The sequence below is a fragment of the Vanellus vanellus genome (assembly GCF_965231255.1).
Source record: "Vanellus vanellus genome assembly, chromosome: 7".
In the NCBI taxonomy this organism is placed as follows: Eukaryota; Metazoa; Chordata; class Aves; order Charadriiformes; family Charadriidae; genus Vanellus; species Vanellus vanellus.
Genome location: NC_138912.1, coordinates 3,683,294 through 3,706,250, shown reverse-complemented (window position 1 = coordinate 3,706,250; position 22,957 = coordinate 3,683,294). Strand labels below are relative to the sequence as shown.

Sequence of the window (22,957 nt, the reverse complement as noted above, 5' to 3'; positions counted from 1 at the left end):
TTCAGCAAGTTGAAAATGAAGGTAAATGGGTCATCACTGTAATATATTTCAACTAATGCTAAACTGCACCTCAGACAGGATAAGTAACTTTCCTGATCGGGAAGTTAGTAAATGTTCAGACAGAGAAGAGATAAAATGGTTGTGTTACAACCGTCCCCTGACTTCCTATTTACCACTAAATCACTGAAACACTTAAAAAACAAAGAGTGGCAAAAAATATAGAACCATAGAATTTTCTAGGTTGGAAGGGACCTTTAAGATCATCAAGTCCAACCATCGACCTAACGCTGCCAAAACTGCCACTAAACCGTGTCCCTCAGCACCATGTCTACCCATCTTTTAAACCCCTCCAGGGATGGCGATTCCACCACTTCTCTGGGCAGCCTGCTCCAGTGCTTGACAACCCTTTCTGTGAAGAATTTTTTCCTAATATCCAATCTAAACCTCCCCTGGCATAACTTGAGGCCATTTCCTCTCGTACTGTCTCCTGTTACTATCGAGAAGAGGTCGACTCCCACCTCTCTACACCCTCCTTTCAGGTAGTTGTAGAGAGCAATAAGGTCTCCCCTGAACCTCCTTTTCTCCAGGCTGAACAACCCCGGTTCCCTCAGCCGCTCCTCCTACGACCTGAGCTCCAGACCCCTTATTGGTTTTGTTGCCCTTCTCTGGACAAGCTCCTGCACCTCAATGTCTTTCTTGTAGTGAGGGGCCTGAGGGTCTCAACTCTGTCCATCAGAATATGCATACATTTTCTCCTCACACGAATGCAAATTCTCGAAGTTTGTTAGGAGCTAAAACGTGCCTTTTAGCACTGATAGTGGTGGTTCTCTAACTAAACGGCTTTTTTACTGAACTGAAAAAATAATTCATCAAAAGCCCATTCGCCCAGAGAAGTCCTAAGATAGAAAAGATTTTTTTAAAGACTGCTTTTTTTAAATCAACAGTGCCCTAAAAAATAAATTTGCCTTGAATCTAAGATAAACATCAAGGTGGCATTCAGCTTAGCATGCCCGTAGCACTTGACTGGGAATTCATCCAGAGAATATAAACTAGTGCCTACACCCAAGGGTGCTGCCCAAAGTTTTGCACATTTTATGTCAATGACTTCATGCAACGAATTACTTCAGCTGCTGTCAACAGATGAGGTTTTGGTATTTTTTATAAAAAAAAATGAATAACCCACTATTAAAGGTTTGATGGTAAGAATGCCTGGACTTTCTGCTCATGTCAGAGACATGCTGAAGCTCAAAACAGGTCCTTCACCCAAGAGGACCCACAAGACAGTGGCTCATGGGCTTTCCAGCTGTTCAGGTCTGTCCCGCGCTGTGGCTATTGAGAGTTCTGATCCTCCTTAATATTTCATTCTTAACAATGGAAAACATCACTAGTATCTCTAAAAAAGCTGTAAGGTTTACAGATTTATGAAAACATTTTCATACTAAATTAATTTTGGGCATGAAGCAGGAGATTTCAGAACCCTCTGTCCAAACAATACTTGAGCACTCATGGATTTCATCCAGAAAAGAATTTAATTAGCATCCCACCCGGCCTTCCAAAATCATTCTTGTTTGATTAGAGCATGTAGTCTTGAAAAGCATAACATTTCTTTCAAAAAATAGCAATTAATGGAGAAGGTATGACAGATCTTGGTAAATTCATCAAAAGATTAAACTTATCTTTGGTAGAATTTGCACCAGCTTCTTAATCCTGACTTCTTTAGTTTCAATTTCTAATCATGGTTGAAATCAGACCTTTTACTCCTATATTAAAAAGTCCATCATCAAAAATTCGGTTTTCTATTTGGCTACTTCAAGACTCCAATGAAATTATCCCCCCGCAAAGTGACTGAACTTCACGAGTCACCCACTGTAAGGCACACGGTTTCAACGCTGTCATCATGCACACAGAAAACTTCATATTTGAAGATTTTCCAATTTATTGCCACCTTCCTTGCACAGCGGCTGGCTATCTCCCCTCTTTGCAGGGACGAGGGCACAGAGGTGACATGCTGGTCACCCCATTCACTGCGCCGCCTCCTCCCCTGTCGTCACAGTGAGTCCGAGCATCGGGCTCCCGGGGCACCACGTCACCCACTGCCAGCGACCTGCAATGTGCTGCTGTGTTTCACTGACTCATAGGCACCGCTTTACTCAATGTGATGAATAATAATGTCATAAAATAGGTCATTCCTCTTCCTAATTCAATTACCCGACTGCAGCTTGGTCTTTATTCAAAGCTGTCAGCCCTAACCAAGAGGCCAAGTGCCATCAGGATCAGCGGCACTACTGCCAGCTGTGAGTTTTGACGGGGGAAAGGAACCTGAGAAATGGCACAACTGAAGTCACACGTGAACAGAGATGGGCTGGTGGCTGCAAACATCTCATCAGCCACCGATGGCATCTGAAGACCACGAGGATGCACGTTAGCAGCTGCAGGATTTGCTGCCTGCGCGCTTATTGCAAATTCTCTGGTCGCCGTCTTCTCCTCTCTCTACAGTCCAAATAAAAACCTCCCTGGCGCAGAGCTGCTCAAGAAACCAACCCCTCGAAAACACAGACAAACAAACAGCCATCCTCGCCCTCCGGGCTTTTGCAGTTACAATAAAGCTTTTTGGAAAGGTTTAGAAGCACGGCTGAGGAGGTGTAAACTTGTTTCCAAAATATTAGTAGAGATACAGGATTTGGATGCAAATCGAGAGAAACACAGCAGGCGCCGCGGTAGGGGTTGTATGGTAACGTTCAACTTATACTGCCATTTCCAATGAACCACCGCCCTCTCAAAGGAAAGGGAAATGGAAGGTATGAAAAAACCATATGTGCCTGAGAAATTTTCTTAAATCTCTGAAAGTGCTTGTGTACACTAAGATCACAGGGCTGTTCATTATGCAGATTTAAAGGCCTATAAACAGCTGGTAGTCCTGTCACTGAAGTAATTACATTATGGTTTTCGAGATTTAAATCCAGTTATTTGAACATTGTTTCTATTCAGTTCGTCACAGTGGGATCTCTAATTTGTTCGACACAGTCAACAGCAGAGTAGTCTATCTTGGACTAATTAGCACTCTCGAAATTTAGCAGTACGCATTACGCAGCACAAAGGCTAGCGTGAGAGTTGCAGGTTCTCTGCCTTCAAAGTGCTCTTGTGACGATAAAATCTTCTGCAGGATAAACATTTTCATTTTTCTAAGATTACTTTCAGCATTTCGTAAAATTCTGCTCATGAATTACCATTAAAAATGGTAAACAACTCGGCTTTTCTTGAGGACGAGAAGGTAAATGGAAACTGCACAGATGTTGGTATTTATATGGAAATGATGTGAAATGCCAATTATTTCTTTCTCCTACAAGAAACTAAAGTTGTAACAACACTGTCAAAACACTGGAAAACCATGCTAGCTAATAATTTCGTATTATCAATAAAGACACTTTAGTCTGATAGAATAATCTCAGGTGGAAAAAAATCTCTGAAGGTCATTGCTCTTTTTTCTGGGTGAGAATTGTTTCATCGAGGTAAAAGCTGCAAGTCCGGAGTGAAGCGCACGTAACAAGCTTATTTCAGAGAGATATCACAGCAAATTTGTCAAGCGCAGAGGGCAACATCTCCGGCTGCAGTTTAACCCCCATTTACGCCTGCCTAAAAGCAGGCTGGCGTCCCCGGGGGCAGTCCCGGCTCTCCCCTCCTGTGCCACCTCCCCGTGCACACGGGGAACTGGGTCGGGAATGTCCTCCGGTGGTGGAAAACTAATGGGACAATTAATGTTATTGTCAGTGCTTGCGGCAAGTACGCTGCGAGCACCTCGGGGCTGCACAGAGACCCTCCACTCTTGCCCAGCCACAAATGTACTTATAATCCATCCTTGGGGGCACTGTGTCGGGGTCAGTGGAAATTAAACTCATCGGCCAACCTGCTCTTACAAAAAAGACCATTGGAAAATGTAGGAGGGTGTGCTGGCAGTGAGCCCCATGAACCTCAGAGCCATAAAAAACCTCTACCTCCACAAATCCCAAAGATATCAGGAAAGAGAAAGAAGAGAAGAGAAGAGAAAGAGAATAGGAAGAGGAAGAAGAAGAGGAAGAAAGAGAAGAGAAGAGAAGAGAAGAAGAGAAGAGAAGAGAAGAGAAGAGAGAAGAGAAGGAGAAGAGAAGAGAAGAGAAGAGAAGAGAAGAGAAGAGAAGAGAAGAGAAGAGAAGAGGAAACTATACAGGCTGAAAAAGCAACCCACAAGATCACACCCCCGAAGCCTAGGGGTGCCATCAAGAGGAAGTTGTGTACTTAAGCAAGTTTCCAAATCATCATTTTACTCTCCTGGGTTCTTACTTTCAAACATTGTTTCAATGTGTGTTGCTGCGAAAGAACAGCCGGCTTCCCGAAACTGAGAAACCTGCAGGTGGGCTGCATTTGGCTGAGATTTTTTAAGACTCACAGGGAGAAGAGGAGAACCATTCGTACCAGTACCAAATAAAATACCCATGGCTGTGGGGACGTGGCAAAGCGACTGCCCTGCATACATAGAAGTGTTTTGTGACCAGTTCCCTTGATTTCTAATGATGGCTGAGATAGAATCATAGAATCGCTGAGGTCGGAAGGGACCTTTAAGATCATCAAGTCCAACCATTAACCTAACCTGACAAAGCCACTTCTAAACCGTGTCCCTAAGTACCACCTCTACCCTTTTTTTAAACACCTCCAGGGATGGCGAATCCACCCCCTCCCTGGGCAGCCTGTTCCTATGTTTGATAACCCTTTCGGTGAAAAAGTGTTTCCTAATATCCAATCTAAACCCGCCCTGACATAACTTGAACCCATTTCCTCTCATCCTGTCACTTGTCACCAGGGAGAAGAGATCAGCCCCCACCTGGCTACACCCTCCTTTCAGGTAGTTGTAGAGGGTGATAAGGTCTCCCCTCAGCCTCCTCTTCTCCAGGCTGAACAACCCCAGTTCCCACAATCGTTCCTCATAAGGTTTGTCCACCAGACCCCTCACCAGCTTTGTAACCCTTAATATCAGATCTAATATTAATTTTGGCCTTTATAAGTGACTGCAACAAACACAGGCTTCCAGATGACCACAGGAATGTACATGGTGACACAGGGCAGGTCTGTGCCCTCTGCTGCTGCCCAGTGCACCCCGGGCACTTGGACCGTACCCTGCAAAGCAATGGTTGTGGTAACACAGCGCTGAGCCTCAGCCGCTGACCCCTGTCCCCAGCTTTGGTGTCCCAGTCACCTGCTCCTGGACCACAACCAAGTCACAACCAGGTATAGCCAGAGATGGAGGTGGCATTCAGGACTTCCTGTGTTTGGACATACAGACACACCTGAGGATATTTTCCCTTTTCTGAGCACTTTGTGCCCTGCATAAATCCCGGGCTCTCTACCACTCAAAAAGCTGGCTTTGAACCACATCAGCAGGGATGAACCAGCCCACGCCTCCTTTGCTCAGCCAGCGTTGGTGTCATCTGTGCGTGGGTGTGGTACAGGAGCAGCCTGGGAGCTCTTTTTGGGAAGGGTACGTTCCCATTACACCCATAAAGATGCGAGGCTGGTGCCAAGGGAGGAGGTGCTGCTCTCCTCCCTCACCATCTCCTACCCTCCCTCTCACCTCCCCTGCACCAGTTCATCCCATCACAGCACGGTTTGATGAGGTAGATCAGTCATTGGGTCTGATAAAAACTCAAAGAGGGTATCCTAATTTTAAAAAAGGATAATCAAAAAGCAGCTCCTGCTCTATGCGACTGAAATATGGGGCACGGATGGGCCACGCACAGCGACAGAGCAGGCGGTGACACTGTTGCTCGTGCCCTCAGCCCCCCTCGCCCCAGGTCGTAATGTGAAGTGGCATCCCCAGACCACGGGGATTTTGATGTCCACTTCCCCCCTCAGTAAATGAAACCGTGCTTGCACCCCCTGCCTGGACTACAGCCGCATTTTATTTCATTTCATTTCCCTTTTGTTTTCTAAAACGTGAGATGAAGCCCTTCCTTGCTTTAAACGCACATTTTACATGCTAAAATGGCTTTTCCAGAGAATACAGAATAACGATGACGACAAATGATAACTTGTCTTCCTTCCGACTTCGGGGGCAGGCAGAAGGGGAGGAGCAGGCTGTGAGCCCGCTGTCATCAGCGGAGACGTCGGAAGGACACAGTCGGGCAGTGCCCTCGGAGAGCAGGAGGGGGAAGGCCCTGTCTCTTCTGCAAGAGGGGCTGCAACTAGAAAAGTTTGGGAGCATCTGTAGGAAACAAAGATCCCCCACTCCGGGGCTTCTTAACGATACTAATTCTTCTGCACAATAGCATCGATCAGCCAAAGTCCTAAAATACCAATTAAATATGCTCAGTATACTCCTACACAGCCCTCTGAACCGCAGCCTACACAGCTGTGCTTTATCGGGGACCAAGGATTTGCAATATTAATTACAGTTATGCTTAAACAACAGACATGTGACACTTCTGTCGTTATAAAAATATTAAGATCTTACAAACAGAAAATTACGTGTGGCTACATGAAGGCAGATGAGTTATGGAAAGTAAAGGTTCTCTTTAGACAAATTTATCTTTAATGACCAACTGCTAAAAGAGGGAAATAGTAATTTACTTGAATAATTAATGAATATATCTCAATATTATGCTTTTATTACTCATTAAAAAAGCATAAAGATTAATCTTTAATTACAATTTAAGGAGAAATAGGTTTAACCTTTTGGTTTTTTGTTTCATAAAGTATTTGCAGAGTGGTTTGGGGGACTTCCAAACATGACCAAACAAAGGGGGAGATATTTGCCACTCCTTCTATGATATATGACAAACTCCTGACCTGGGCCATTGCCTGCTGGGAGGGCTTGCTGGGGCTGGCGCAGAGCCCCCAACACTGCTGGGCAGCCCAGCCCTAGGAGATCTGAACCCAAGTAAATTAATTTGGATAACGGATGTGTTGAATGAATTTTATCGACTCTTTAAAATATAATTCATGTTTTGTGTTTTGTTTACTTAGGCTTATTTAGCTCTTACTAGAACACCCCATTATGTACCTGTTATAAAGCAGACTCCATCATACCAGAACCAATGGCACAGATGCAGCGACAGAAATTGGTACTCTGCAATGCAAAGCATGCCAAGAGCCCCGAGATGGGGACTGCGCCCGGCTTTCCTGCACCCAATCTCATTCCCCAGGAAGGAAAAAATATATATATGTTTCCCAGTGTTGAGGATTTTCTTTCCTGCTTCTTCCAGTCGACCCATCTACTTGTTTAATACTTTCAGTGGATTTACTTTTCAGTAGAATAATGTGGCTTCAAACAGCCACAGATTTAAAACTGAAATGTAAAAAGGAATGCCAATCAATCAAATGAATCTTTTTCTTTAGTCAACTGAATTAAGTAGCAGCCAGATGGCAATTAAAAAAAAAGAAAAACAAAAGTAATTTGTTTAACATCTTGGGCTCAGATAATATTTACAGAGGTGGTATTGGGAGGGAGCTGCGAGGGAGCTTCTCAGTGAGAACCGTTTTACTCACCAGATATTGAGCCTGTTCATCACTAGGGTAATAAAACAACCTAATCAACTTGAATTAGGAAATCACAGAGTTTAGGTGCATTGATTTAGCAGCCTTGCGTACAGCCGCTGGGCAGACGAGTGTACGTTCACAGCTAGCTCGCTGTTGAGGGCTTCATCAGTCAAGTGGTGAGTCCACACCTGAAGTTGCTGAGAAGACGGACTGGGACTCCTACTTCCCAGTCCCACCTGTCCCCCTACCTGGCACTTCTCTCCCCTAACTGGTCTTTCTGTGAGAGGTATGAAATGCCATTCATTGCCAACAACTCTACATCTAGCAGCAACTTGCATCACGCTGAGGAACACGACTGCATGTGACAACAACAAAAAGTTCCCAAGGAAGTCTCCTTCTGCTGCCACAGACCACAGAAAACACCTCATCCCCACTAACCCATCTCTGCGCTTCAGAGACTTTCTGCCTTGAGCATTAGGACAGATGCCGGAGCGCCGGCGGTGGGGGCGAAACAGGAGGGGCGGGTCTCGTGTTTTTTCACAAAGTTAATATGGAAATGCGATAGAGGTGGCAAGATTTCAAAGACAGCTACGGACCCGTCGCGGGTCACAATTCAACTTACCACTGAGAGGGTGAGGAACGGTGTATTGCTTTTTTTTGCTTGCAGTGGATGTTGAGGAAAGCTTGCGAACGAGCGCTGCTTGGTTGCTTGCAGGAGCGTCGCTCTGCTGGGCTTTCCTCAGCTGGACCATATGCTCAAGTCTCCTCAGCCTTTCTTGTGAACGAGAGATGAACTGAGGTTTATGGATTGCTAGCGCTTCCTAAATGAAACAGAGAAACCGCTTTGTTTAAAAAAAAAATTAAAAGGAAGAAAAAACTTGGTATGCATCTAACTGGGTTCAGCAAGAGGTGGTCAATGAAAATGACTGTGTGTCTGTACGGAAGTTAACAAACTGCCTTCCTGTCTGTCTTTACTTCCTTTTGCTGTTAGCAAGCTGCTTTGCCGTGACATTTCCAGATCAGACAAAGGCGAATTTCGGGAAAAAAAAAAACAACCCAACTTTCAGAAAACAGATCCAAAAGGTTTTGAATTACATATTTTTATAAGTTATCCAAATTCAAGTTCTTGATGTTTTGCCTGTTTCCTTGTCTCAGCCCATCGCCAAAGCAGCTTGTCATTGACAGTTCACAAACTTTCCTCTTTATTTAGATTGTTGTGCATTCACGGATGATCCAGAAAGAAAACGTTTTCCAGTCAAAGGCTGCTTCAGCATCTGGGAATGTCTCAGGGTAGAAGACAGGAGTGGAGATTGGTCTGCAATACGCTCCAGCAGCGAAGGCAGGAAAGCACAACTGGTGATGGTGCCTGGTATCAACCTGGGGTCATGCGCGTACCTACTGCTGCCACTCGTGGTACAGGACATCATGTACATTTGGGAAATCGGCAGTTTCGAGGTACAACTTTGAAAAAGTCTTAGGGAAATTTGTAAATCCCCAAACTTTTACCATGTTCCTCTACAGGAATGGCAGGTGGAGCTTAGAATGGGGAGCTTTTACAACCAGACAGCCAAGCAAGTCTCGGCAGCTTATGCAAGCTTCACTGGAAAAGAGAAAAATTGAGGCTATGCAAACTTCTGCCCTCAGCCACTTCCCAGGAAGCAAAGATCATCCATGAAAGAAAAGAGAGGGGGGAAAGAAAAAAAGAAAGAGAAAGGAAAAAAAAAAAAAAACCAGAAAAAAAAAGAAAAAAGAAAGAAGAGAAAAAATAAAACCAATAATCAATCCCCATATTAACAGCAACAATAACAACAAATAGATCTCTTACGCGCAGCGTCTGCGGGGCTGGTGGAGTTTTCTCAGGCTGGGAGCCGGTTTCTGGCCGGGCGAGCGTGCCGTTTTTCTCACGAGCAACATCTGGCGAGCGAGCCGTGGACAGTGTTACCCCGCTGGCTCGCTCCCGCTCGTCCTCCTCCTTGTGGTCCTTTATTTTGTCACTTGAACCACGGAATTCATAATCGCCTTCGAGAGATTTAAAAGTTCATTAAGAGTGCATGGTTAATTTTTTATTGGGTTCTCCACCTCATTAGACATAGAGGGCAATTTCTGAAATAAGAATGCCAAGGTATTATTAATAGGCCTCATTAAGCAGAATGGATCAAATCTAATCATAGGTGCTACTCACTGCCCTGTGACACCCAAAGTATCTTTCACATTAAGCCAGACATCACATCAATGCATAATTAAACCGCTTGGATGCTTAGCTCCCTTTGCTGGTATTTGCTTCCCAAAAGCAGGAAGCTTCTGTAACACAGTGGCATCACCGAAAGCAAAGGATATCCCGCTGCGACCTGCAGTTTGAGTTCATTTCAATTTATTGCACGTATTGTGCACGTATTGTAGGAAATAACGTACTGTTATGGACCTTAATCACATATCATTTCTCTTTGACCATACCGAGACTTTCAGAAACACTGCTTTTTTTTTTTTTCTTTACTGGTAATACGGTTTGCTTTCTATCATTTCTAGATATTCATAAGCCAGTAGAAAGACTCCATGAAAAAATAATAAACAAAAGGTTAACGTGCATTATAGCATATTATTATGAAAGCTGTCAATTCACATTGAGAAAAAAAGTTTATTTTCTGCACTTGTAATTATGCTTTAATGCTCTGACTGACACTCCCTGCACAAATTAGGACCAAAAGAGGCTATGCGCTCAAAAATCAGAGTTGACAAGACTCTCATTTAGAGGACAGAATTAATCCAAAATAACAAAGGAATTTCACAAGAGCTCCATATGAGCTATTTTGAAAAGTCACACTGGAGTACTTCTTCCTCGCCAAATAATTTGATTTCTAGAACTAAATATCTGGGAATAAAGCCCATTACTGTTTTATTTCAATTTTTGGTTACAATAAACTTAAAATATTTTCCTCTTTATGACATATTGTACATATTATATTGGACTTCAAAAAATATTAAAATGATCTGTGTTGGGTACATGTGCCTTATAAAAGTCTGAACTCTATTTCCTCCCTAATACCCTTCTTGTTAACATTTTGGAAAAAAACCTAGAAACCTGTGAACATGAACTTAAACTCCTCGACAAGCCAGGTTTACAGAGGTGTCGATTAATTTTATCTTTGATAGATCTCAGTGGATGCTTCGCTTTTGTAAAACTAAGTCACTTCCAGTTAGTGACACGATATGATTTAACTTCAGGCGCTGGGAGCAGAACGTAGGTTTCCCTCATCTAAACGGGTGTTATATTCAGTAGCTTTATAGTCAATAATGAAAACGTTTTGCCTACCTGCCTGCAAAAACCCCGTAAGAAAAAACGCTGTAAGAAATAATGCTATATGATCATAACAGCATTTTTAAGGTATTCTTGGAGTAAATTTCTCACAAACCTATTGATGCTAAAGCCAAATCAATCTACAGAATATCTCAGTTGTCTTCTGCAAAAACACCTTATGCATGAATACAGCCGTTTGTGTCATCTCCATTTTAGCTGTGCGGATGAATGTTGGAAGTAAGACATCCCAACCAGTGCTAACTAGAAGAAATTATCTTTTACATTCTGAAACCTTGTTGATAATCAACTGTTAAACCTTTTTTTTTTTTTTTTTCTTCACGATAATCTCTCCAAACGAGGCATTTCACGCTATCCCTGTGCACCACATAGTTCTGGCTGTTGAGTCAAACAACAACAACAACAAAAGATTGCAGAAGTGAAAGAAAGGTATGAGAACAAGGCTGTAAAACTAACCTCACTTCTGGTGCTTCTTGGGTGGACCGAGAATGCTTGACTCTGCAATTTTAATGCTTTTTCAAGATTTTCTTGAGTCTACTTACATAGTAAGCCTATCTTTCTCATTTTAATCTTGTTTTCTATTAACCATAGCAATGTACACAGTCAGATTAGTTGATTGATCTCTCACCAGATGACTCATACTCAGCACTTAAAGCTGGACAAAAATGGACTGACTTTCCATTATTTCACTTTTTTCTTTGAGACTGATCTCATCTTATTATTGAAACCATATTCCTAACAACCACAGTAGGATTTGTACCTTACATTTTAGGAGCTGGTTTTGCCTGTGAACATTTTCTTCCGAGAGGATTCTTGCTGAAGGTTTTATATTGCACATACTACGGGAGAAAGACATTTTTGGTTTCGGGACGCCCTGTGCTTGGATCTCTTTGGATTTGTAGGTGCCTTTGGAGGGATGTCTCTTTTTCGATGAGCTGTCAGTAGCAGCAGCGATTGCCTTTCTGGATGCTGTATCTGGAAGAGAGCCAGAGGCCGTTGCGCTGCTCCTGCCCATGGTGCATTCCTGGTTTTTGCTTCCCGACAGCATTTGTGTTCCTGTGAAAAACAGAAAAAACAACCCCAAATCCTATGACATGGGAGCATTTTGCTTCGCAGTCTTCTGGTCCTCATAATTTTTATTTCCTGTGAAACCGCTTTCGGTCATATATTTTAAAAGTTGTAACTGATGCAGATTTTATCACGATTGCCATGCAGCTGTGCCGCAACAAGATATTGCTGATAGAAACAATCGCAGAGGATACTCTTCATAAAAATAAATTGCCATTCTAAAGAATACAGATACACTCTGATGGGCAGCATGGAAGGAGTCGAGATACTCTAACAAAAAGGGATGCTATATGTCTTTCTCTTGCGCCTTAACTCACTGGAAAGGAATATTTTAGATTGATCAAAATTGTAATTGCAGATCCACTGGTGGCTGAGGTCAAAGTGGTTTGGAGATCGGGGTTTTAACTTCTCCATAGTGGGGTGGCTGCCTCAGAAGCATCCCCCATCTCCACCCTTTCTAGTGCCCCGTTCTACCTCTGTGCAAAGCCGCAGCAGGAGCCAGCAGCAAAAAGGTCTGTTTTGCACAAGATATGCTTTCCCCTGAAATCGTTTTGCTAATAAGGACGCAGCACAGCAGCTACAACTGCAGGACCCCGCCAGGTCAAAAGCGACAGAGGCAGTCGGGAAAGCTGTGTGCTGGACAGACCTGGAAAGATGATTCAAGCTGACCACCACGACTTCCAGCAAAACCCTAGAAAACTGAGAGTGTGGGCATATAAGCACACAGAAGCGTCCATTGTCCAAGGTGCATTTTAGGCAGAGTTTTGAAAGTAGAAGAGGGAATAGAAAAAAAAAAAAAAAAAGACAGGAAATGAAATCCAAAGAATTAGAGACAACACGAAAAGAGCATCAAGATCAGCAAGGAGAAGGGGGGGGGGGGGAAGGCAGAGAAAGAGGGAGCAGATGGGAACTATTTATTCATTATGTCCCTATAAACCACTCAGTTGTGGTCCTTGGTAGGCAGGCGCCCACACGGCCACGCACACAGCATGACTCTGCTCTTCTTTTTTAATCATGTGCATAAATTGTCAATTGGCAGTCCTCGTCACAGGCTGACTTGAGACCTAAAGGTTTATGTAGATGGAAATGACCATTAGAATCATAGAATCATAGCGTGGTTAGAGTTGGAAGGGACCTTAAATCTCATCTCGTTCCACCCCCATGCCCTGGGCAGGGACACCTCCCCCCAGCCCAGGTTGCTCCCAGCCCCGTCCAACCTGGCCTTGACCACCTCCAGGGATGGGGCAGCCACAGCTCCTCGGGGCAACCTGCGCCGGAGGCTCACCGCCCCCACAGGGAAAAACTTCTTCCTAATATCTCATCTAAGCCTCCCCGCTTTCATTCTAACACTGTTCCCCCTTATCCTATCACTGCACTCCCTGATCAAGAGTCCCTCCCCACCTTTCTTGTAGGTGCCCTTCAGATACTGGAAAACTGCTATACGGTCTCCCTGGAGCTTTCTCTTCTCCAGGCTGACCCCCCCCACCTCTCCCAGCCTGTCCTTCCAGCAGAGGGGCTCCAGCCCTCAGATCGTCTTTGTGACCCGTTCCAACAGGTCCATCTCCTCCTGCTGTTGGTGGCCCCCGAGCTGGAGGCAGCACTGCAGGGGGGTCTCCCCAGAGCGGAGCAGAGGGGCAGAATACCCTCCCTTGCCCTGCTGGCCACGCCGCTTTTAATGTTAAAAAAAGCTGTTAAAAAACTGAAAGAAGGCAACTGAGAGATTTGGGATGTACGAGAGAAAAAACCTCAAGTCGTTTCAGAACTAACCATAAGCCCAAACAAACCGGGCAGGGGTTGTCCCGTTCTATGTTGTGGACATAAGATATTCAATAAATGACTGGTGTTTCGTGACAAACACTTTTTTAAAAGCAGCCACATAATTCTTTTCTCTGCTGACTCATTCTCAGCAGCTGCCCCTCTCTAAACACTTCTTTCCAATGTCTTGGTTGAGGACAGAGGGAAGATTGGAAGTGTTTTTCTCTTTTGATCCAATCCACGAGGACGGGTGACATGCCACATCATGTCAGACACCTCATGTCCTCATTTCATAGTCATTAAGTAAAATTAGATCCCGCAGTGTGGTGCGGGATGCTTTCAGTTCACTTTCCCAATCCTTAACCCACTCACAATAGATGAAAAATATTCTTTGCCACAAAGTGATGGTCTCCTACACATTCTAGTGATCTGAATGGCTCATGTTTCTTTTTTGATCATCTTGTATTTCTGAGGAAATCAGAGGTACAGCATCATGTTTTTCCCTTACCGTGAAGACCAGAAAGCTTATAGCATCTTAATTTCCTTTCTGTAACTGCCCATACAGGGAGAAGGACTTAACTTCTCAGGGGATCCTCTCATGAGGGAGCCCTGAAGATCAGCATAGACAGAAAAATTAACTTTTTTCTGATTACCTTCACTGAGATAAACCCCATCCTAAGCAATTTCACAGCCATACAGAAAATGTGGTCAAAGCAAGGAAGTGCACACAGAGCTCCCAAATCCTAGGCTAGCATCCAAGCTCTCCCTCTTCTCTTTGCTATAACTTATTTTTCTCCTTGCTTTTCACACATGGCAAATATTTGCCTTATCTTTGGTCAAAACTTAGCTCTCTTCTCAGATGGAAATAGTTTTGATGCAAATACTCTCAACAAACTGGATAGACTCAATCCTGTGCCTACACTCAGTTGGAGCTCCTGCGTACACAGCGATCTGTTCCTTCATTCTCTGACCGATCCCATACCTGCAGTTGCACGCTGTGTTTCTACAAATGTTTTATGACATATAAAGGGAAAAAGCACTGGGAGAGATTAATGGGGTCATGGGCATCAAAGAGTGTTTGTGGGAGGAGGCAGAAACAGGCAGCACGGTAGGAGAAGATGAAGAAAGCAGCAGGTAGCATTAAGTAACTGCAGAGCGGCAGAGAAGGAAGTCTTTTCACAAAGGCAGCCAAGATACTAGAAGGATGGGGGGGGGGGGGGAAGAGGGCAGCTAAGCTACAGAAAGAACTTGAATGGAAAACAGATTATCTCCTTAAATCATCTTTTAAATTAAAATAGTTTACTGGCCGGCAGAAAGCAGAGAAGAGAAGAAAGTGGAAAGGAGAAAAGAGTTCCTGCTCATCCAAGGCAAAATCACAGTAGGAGATAATTTGCCTTCATATCAAGAAACGGTCTGTGCAATAAATGTGTGTGTTGTGAAGCCAAACATCTTCTTCACTCAGATTGTCAGAGCGCTTAAACCGCTGCTGTGTCCCCAGGAGAGGCTATTTGCTGTGGCTGGGCATTGGCATCCAAAACTACAGCAGGAACTGTCAGGGCAGTGAGAATGGGCTGCAAGGCAGCAGAATAAAACAGTGGAGTCCAGAGTGAGCATAGGAGTTGTCCGTAAGTCACATCTCTCCCGTCTAACGTCTTAGAGCATAGATCGGAACAAAAGAAAGAAGAGTTGCCCGGAGAGTATTCACACTCCATTTACTCCTAACTACCAAACTAGCGATTTGTGGATATTGGCTTCCAAGTGTAAGCACAGCAGCCTTCAAGAACTGAGAATTAAGGCCCAGGAATTTTCTTACACATAGTAGCACCCCTTCCCCGCTAAAAGAAATGCCACCAGTGGCATTCTGCCCACAACGTCTGGGGAATCCCTACAAAGACGTGGATTAGGAGAGGAAGGAAAGAAAGGTCTAAAATTAGAAAAAGGTGATGGCTGCTTCTTAGCATTTTATGACAGCAAAAAGATGCCTAAGAAAGAGTTAAAAAAAGCATGATTCCTTACGAAATTCAGGTAAAAAATCACCGCATCCTTTCTGCATGAAAAGCGTCTTCCTTAGTTCTTGTACTAATATTATAACTAAATCTTAATCCTTATAAGATGCACAGTATGGTGGGGATTTTTTTTTTAGTAGGTAATTAAGGCAATAAGAAAAGGTGCGCCTTGTTCTTGTCTAACATCGAAGGCAATCAGAATAATAACGGAGCCGATTTGCTAAATTCTTTCCTCTAACTCCCTCCAGAATTAACCTTTCAATTCAAAAGGTACACCCAAGAGCAGTCAATTCCCGGGAAAACACAGCAAAGCAAACCAGACATGGGCTCCAAAGATCAACTCCCTCATCCTCAAAGCAGCTGTCAATTACCTTAACTAAAGGATGCAGATGCAAATGATATTTAGAAAAAAAAAAGAGAAAGGCAAAGGTACGATCACAGAATTTCACTCTGTACGTTCTGGATCCATTTCTAATATACTGTGTGGGGAATTAGGGCTGTTACTCTCATTAAGACTATCTGGAATTGTATATCTAAATCCCCACACACCAAACTTGAAATATATCTGCCCCTCTGAGAATAGCTAGAATTGCAACTGGATGACTAGCAATATGTGTTTTCTCTATTATCCCAGCTGAAGAAAGACTTTAAAACTAATGAACAAAGACATGCAAGTGTAATGCTTTGGGAGATACAGGAGAACAAAACTCGAAGAAACAGAAAGCAGAATGACTCCGTTAATAAAATTCAGCAAGTATAGATCCTGGTTGTAAAAGTTCAGCTGCTTGTAGGGGAAAAAGTTAAGGAACAAAACCATAATAACATTCGGAGAAAAGTCATTTTTGCCCTGTGCAAGGAAGAAAAAGACAACAGTTCAATTTTTAAATAATAACTTAGTCAAAACCATATGATACTGGAGGAGTTAAAAATATTCTGTGAGACCAGGGGTAGGTTTTCAATAGCTCTTTTCTTTTTTTTTTTTTTTCTTCCAAGAATCCTTGATCTCTAAGTAAAATGAGCATATTGTTTTACTGTAAAGTATCTTTTTACATTTTCCTCCCTCTCCCTTCGGGGGGTTTTGCTAACAGGAAGTGACCCTGCATTACAGCAGGTTAAACTCGCCTTTCCTTGAAACACGGACAATTCAGGCAAACATCCACTTTTCCATTGTTACTACTTTTTTTCTTTTTTTTTTTTTTTTCCCTCTTTTCACTTTACAACAGGATAATGCAGCTTTTCATGCTTTCATGTAACACTCTTCCTAGCTTTGCAGTGCGGATTTTTCATGATTCACGACAAAGCGCTTCTTTGAAATTGGCCGAAGCTCCTTTTAACAGACGCAGCGCTACAAATCCTCCACGACCACCGAGCAAGCCTGACAAGAGGCGGCCGGGGAAGGAGACACACGGCGGTGATTCCCCGTGTGTCATTAACAAGATCAGACATCGCCACCGTAGGTAGCCTTTACATTACAGACCACCTGCTGGCTTGTTTTTTTTTTGTATAAATTTAATAAAAGCCCCATGCCCTGGGCTCCCAGCCTCTCCCAGATGTCCGTGATGGGAGCTGACACTGCCAATACCCCAAGCAGAGAAGAGCAGTAATTAACGTTCCTTAAATGTAAGAAACTTCTACCTCCTTCAAGATTTAGAGCCGGGCATATGTAGGCGTAGGTTGTACAGAGCCCACACGTGCCTCAAGCAGGCAATCAGCGATCCGTGATCCAAACCAAGACTCCAGCCTCCTGGTGACAAAGACTGATGACTCAATTCCTATCACGAATCAAGCATTACCACAGCTAAACCATACAATCTTAGATGTAAGTAAACAGATCGCATCATCTCAACAGCCTGGTAACACAGAAAAATGGAAACATTGAGAGCAATGACAATATTATTAGTTATTTCAGTGTTTGTCAAGGGATGGAAGATAGGATGGATAATTTATTGTTCAGATCACTGCCGAGGAGAAGATATCACTCTTAGTCAGTTGGCAAGGAGCGCTACAAAATTCACACGTTTTTACTAAAATTTCTGCTGACCAGCCGTGACACCTACACCCCTAACTGGCTTTTGATGTTTGTCAAATGACTCGCTTGCAAGAGGCAGTGTCAGATGCTGTTCGGCATTAGCATCCATGGAAACAATCTGAATTGCAAAAAGTCCTGACAGTAACGTAGCTCTGCCCATGCTCCCTAATCAAATGTGATGCTTAACAAGGTCTTGGATTTACCTTTTTGGTAAAAACCTGGGGCTGGATCCTGAGAAACAGGGCTGGGACCAGAATTGGGGCTCCATTCCCAGAATTGTCTAGACGCAAAGTCGGGGCAACTTTGCAAGCTCGAACCAAGAGAATCAGCCAGACTGTTACTCCCAATGAACATGTCATTGTACCAACACTAATGCTTCCTCAAACAGCCTGCCTGGGGAGGATAGGCTTAATTATCTCAGCTATATCAATAACACCTCAAGCTAAAAGTCTAGATTAAAAAAATTATCTCTAACAAAAAAGGTTGGGTTTTTTTTCTAGCTAGCTCTTTTGTTGTTTGGATATATTTGTTGTTGTTGTTGGGTTTTTTCTGGTTTTTTTTTTTTTTTTTTAAATGACGTTGACAGCTGTGGACACATTTCGCAGAAGGAAGAAGCTTTCTTTTTGCAAAAGCTAATATTTGACTGCAGAAAGTTGTAATCATTTAAAGGAGAAAGCTTATCAAGTGTACCTAAGAGCTATTAGGCTTCAAACCTATAATCAGTCCAAAGTAGGAAGAGCCTCTTGATGTCAAGAAATGGCTTGTTTACAGAAGGCTTTCAGCAAAATTAGAGTAGTCCAAGACTTGGCTTCAGAGCAAACAATCCCATAATGCAGCAACGGCACCTCACAATAAGTCTCTCTGCGGTGACTGCCAATTTATTTTCTCAAGACGCTTTACAAATAATTAATCAATCTCCTCTCTTGGTGTTGAATAAGGGAACGCCACTTATTTCAGGGAGCTAATGGGTAGCAACACGCTGCTCGGGACAGGACACGAAGCACCGACTCTGCACACGGAGAAGTTTGGTGGGACAAGAGTGTACTTTGCAATGACTGCACCAGCAAAAAGGAAACCTTCCTCCTGCCTGGCACCTGCAGGAGATCATCTTACACTCTGAATCTTGAGAGTGTATTATTGCTGCAGAATATTTTAGTGGTCAGGAAATAATCCACCCACATGATTTGAGTCGACTGCTTGCACCAGTGAGTTCCCAATACCCAGCTGGTCGACAATAGCATTTGTATATTTTGTTAACATTTTTCCCCTTTGCTTCCTATGTGCTGGGACAGGATAAAAGGAAAAATATTCCCTTTTCATTAAACCTTTCATAATTTGGGGGTTGGTCAAGCACCTGGTAATTATTTTCTCATTGAAGATAATCAATCTTAGACTTTAGACTCATGCCTCGAATCATCATTTTCTTGTCATGCCTTTTGGGCAGTGCTGTACCAAAGCTGTGCCTTAACAAACCCAATGCTCCCAGGCGACTGGTCCTTAGACCGAGAAGATGTCTATTCGTATTGTTAAGAACCATGGAAATGGTTATTGAAAATACTTTGAAATTTGCTGCTGTACTTATGAGACATTCTCTGTAACATCCACGTAACAAAAACCTCAGAGTTAGACATCCATGTTTGCATTTCAAGGATGTCATGCTAGAAGCTATCAGGCGCTATTGTAGTGACTAAAGGAGTAATCTGATGCAGTGTGACTTTAAAAAAAAAATATCCAGGATGATTCAGAACACTTAAATGGTGATTTGCAAGGTAAGAAATGTGTCGACCACTTGGTATTCTCGTCAGGTCAAAGACACCTAGTTGTTCAGCTCTTTCTGATAATTTACCGCAGCCAGACTGAGCCAAGTACTCATTTCAGACTGCAGAAGAGCTGCTTCTAGTTTAAACCAAGTGTGAATAAGGGGAAAATGAGGCCCTTTACTCCAGTGGCATAATGCAGTCACTGAATCCACATAGCCCATCTCTTTCTCTTAATCATTATTTTAATGATTCTAGTATTCAGTCCTCCAGTGCTTGCCCTAAGTGCTAACGAGTGACTTGCCCCCTCCAAAGTCTTTCACTTCAAATTGTCTCACATTTTTACCAACTCTGACAGCTCAAGATAGAAACGTCCACCCTGAACAAGATGGAAAACAGTGGAAAAATCAAACCCTTACCTTTCACATGCTGAAACAAGGAAAGCCAAACTTTAATTTGGATCTTCAGCAGACAATAAGATCATCTCTGGGAAAATAATTCTAATTTATCGGTTTCACTCGTAGAAATGCTACACTTAGCACCGTTAACAGGGAAGACATCCTTCTGTCTTCGAGGGAAACAATGGTCTTTACTAGCCAGCAGGATCATTGCTATGCTACATAGCATAAAACTGAGCCTTTAATCTGTGAAAGGCATGCTTCCTAAAGGTGGGGAGTTCCTTCAGCTCCAGTCAAATTGTTTTATGGTCATGCCCTTAAACAAGTGAAAAAAAAAAAAAAACACACCAAAAAACCACAAAAAAAAAAAAAACCAACCAAACAAAAAACAACCACCACCCCCCTTCCATGGCTGCCCGTTGCCCAAAACTGCAGAGAAATTACTAAAGAACAACTAGCTCCATAGGAAAACATGAGTGCTCTATTCACAGCCAGGATCACCGTGACATCACAATGCCACCAAATCACCATTGCCATCACTAAAAACCAGCCTAGGGGCAGCTTTGGCTTACACAGCCTAGAGCATCACCTCTCCCTCTTGCTTACATCTGATGCTTATGACCTCCAACGGTAGCTGCGCATCCACATGACGGGGCAGAGGTCCGCATTGCTCTTTTGAGTCCTGTAGCTTTTCTAATTAAGTGGAGTAAGAATGAATATCCCTCCACACTGATCCCTTGCTTCTCCTCTTACACCCGATGAGTGTCATCACCCCTTCCTTTGTTACACCAGAGGATGGGGAAACTGGCAGCAGGCATTGGAAACAAGGAGAAAAGCTCAAGAGCTTGGTGCTCCATATGCATAAAAGGGCCCTCCAGAGAAGAGGAGGCATCCCCTTCCTTTGAAAACGAATAAAAAACTCCAAGATGAGGAAAGGCAACTCCTGTTGCCCATCACACACGTCGGGGTCTGTCTCAAAGGCTGGCAGCATCTTCCAGAGTCACTCATAACTGAGGACTACCAGTTCCTCACTGATTTTTCAACATCTGTAAGGACTGAGTCCTCGATTTCTCAGCGTTTCATACAGTACATGAAGGTCACATTGCAGTGTGACACAGACCCAATGACACAAAACGTCTAGACTAAGGAAAACTGACAGCCTCCTCCATTTTAAATTTATACCAGATGAAGTGAAACATCAAAGGAGCTCCTTTTAATGGGCTTTTTGGCATGTGGTCCTTTGTTCTTAACAAGTCGGCACCAGCTGCTATGTCCATAATGCCAAGTCAGTAATGTCCCCGGCCAGATTCTCGGCTGATGTAAACCAGTGTCACTCCTCTGAAGGCAGATATTTCTATTGGTTGACATCAGCTGAAGATTTGGCTCCTCGTGCTTAGCAGGTGCAAGCTAAAGTAAAATCTTCTGTGCCATATTTCATATTTCTCCTGTCTTCACCATCACTACTGCTGTACACATTCTCAGGCTGGAGAGTTAATTAGCATCAGCTGTAGCTACTCAAGTTTCTATACAATAAATTCCATATTGTAAGGAACAGCTTTCCTCTAATTATATCTTGTTCATGCATATAGAGAGAGATATATATGTATTTCGCCCCCCAACACACACTAATCTTGTACTCTGGGTTATTGCGTGATGACTTTCCCATAAACAGAAAATGAGGTGAGAACACCAGACAGGCCACATTCATTCATCGCAACATTTCAAATACTATTTAATAATTGAAAGTAAATACTATTGATAGTCTTCAGCCTCAAGATTGCCTACATCAGCCCGTCATGATTACCATGAGTATCTATTAGTTTAAAGGTGACCTACAAATATTTTCTTGATGTACAAACCTCTCAAATACCACGGGTTTTTCAATGTGTATTTAAAATGAAAACATTTTTTTGCTTTGCAGGTAGCAGCTTATGGAAATCCCACAGCACCCGCTGTTTTGATTTTACTCCAGTAAAAGGATATATATATATAGGCATGCACACTACATTAAAAAAAAAAAATATCTCTTGAAACAAATAAAAGTCTAGTTGTTTACCCCTTAGTAAGCATGCTGCTGGCTTCAGCACTTGTTAATAAAACTCTTGTTTAGGAAGGAAACAGAAGCCTATAATCATCTGGGGCCATTCAACACCCCAAAAGCCCAGATCCCGTCTCAGTTTTCCCCATTCACTGTCTTGGGCTGCTTTAATTAAGTAAATTATGCTTTCAAGTCACCTGCCATTCTCTTTGGGAAAAAGTATAAGCAACTACAATACCAGCTCTCTGATCTGCCTTGCTCACCGACTTGAACGCGCTCTTCCCCTTCTTGAGTGCTTCTTTCCTGACGTCTGCAGGGGAAGAGACGCTGGCGGTGCACCCCCCGACCCCCCCTGTGCCTGGGCTGGCTCCCAGCGCCCTCACTTACTGCCCCCTGCGTCCGCAGGGACAACCATCACCATCGCGTCACATTCACCTTCCATTGCTGGCTCACGCGTACCTCATAATCCTGGTTTCCCTACTTGCGGGTAGTTTACGTAGGACTGTGATTTGTGAGGTGCCCTTTTGTCATCCCCTCCCCCCCTCCCCCAGCCCTTGTGCGCCCTTCGCATCTTCTGTATCTCAGCGTAGGGCTGCAGGAGCCAGCGCTGCACCTACCATCCAAACCATATTGACATCTCTCTCCACCTCAGCTGTTCTTCCTTAATAACTCCGCACAGCAGTTTTGGGCATGACAACAAAAGAAAAACAAAAGTGCAGATGTTATAAAAGTTGAGGTGTTAGCAGAAATTATTCCTGTTTATAACGTAGCTGACGCTTGTGAAGGTGCTCAGGCATCAAGACATTTAAGATTATCTAAGCTTAAACATAAATTTAGGTGTTGGCATTTATAATCTTTCATAGTAAAGTCATGACATTGTTTAATCAAGAGGTCAAAATGGATTTAAAGTTGTCCCGTTTTCTTCTCTTTGCCCCTTTTTAATAATTCAGCATAGAGCCCAGTAGCTAATATATTGTAAAAGATGGATGGAAAACTAGATATTCATGTGGAATATATTCTTCATGAAAGGCAGGTGAGAAATTAAGATTAAAAATACTCTTGCCTTCATCAGAAACAAGACTAATCT

General features: G+C 43.2%; 1 protein-coding gene across 1 annotated transcript in view; it reads right to left on the bottom strand.

Annotated features, from left to right (window-relative positions):
* Window positions 1-22,957, bottom strand: part of LOC309674433 ((E2-independent) E3 ubiquitin-conjugating enzyme FATS) — a gene marked incomplete at both ends in the record, with an annotated part of 69,837 nt that overhangs the window by 5,363 nt on the left and 41,517 nt on the right. Inside the window, 3 exons of the mRNA XM_082486460.1 lie at window positions 8,129-8,327; window positions 9,332-9,525; window positions 11,585-11,875. Coding sequence (XP_082342586.1) covers window positions 8,129-8,327; window positions 9,332-9,525; window positions 11,585-11,875 — 684 coding nt within the window. The remainder of the gene's footprint in view (window positions 1-8,128; window positions 8,328-9,331; window positions 9,526-11,584; window positions 11,876-22,957) is intronic.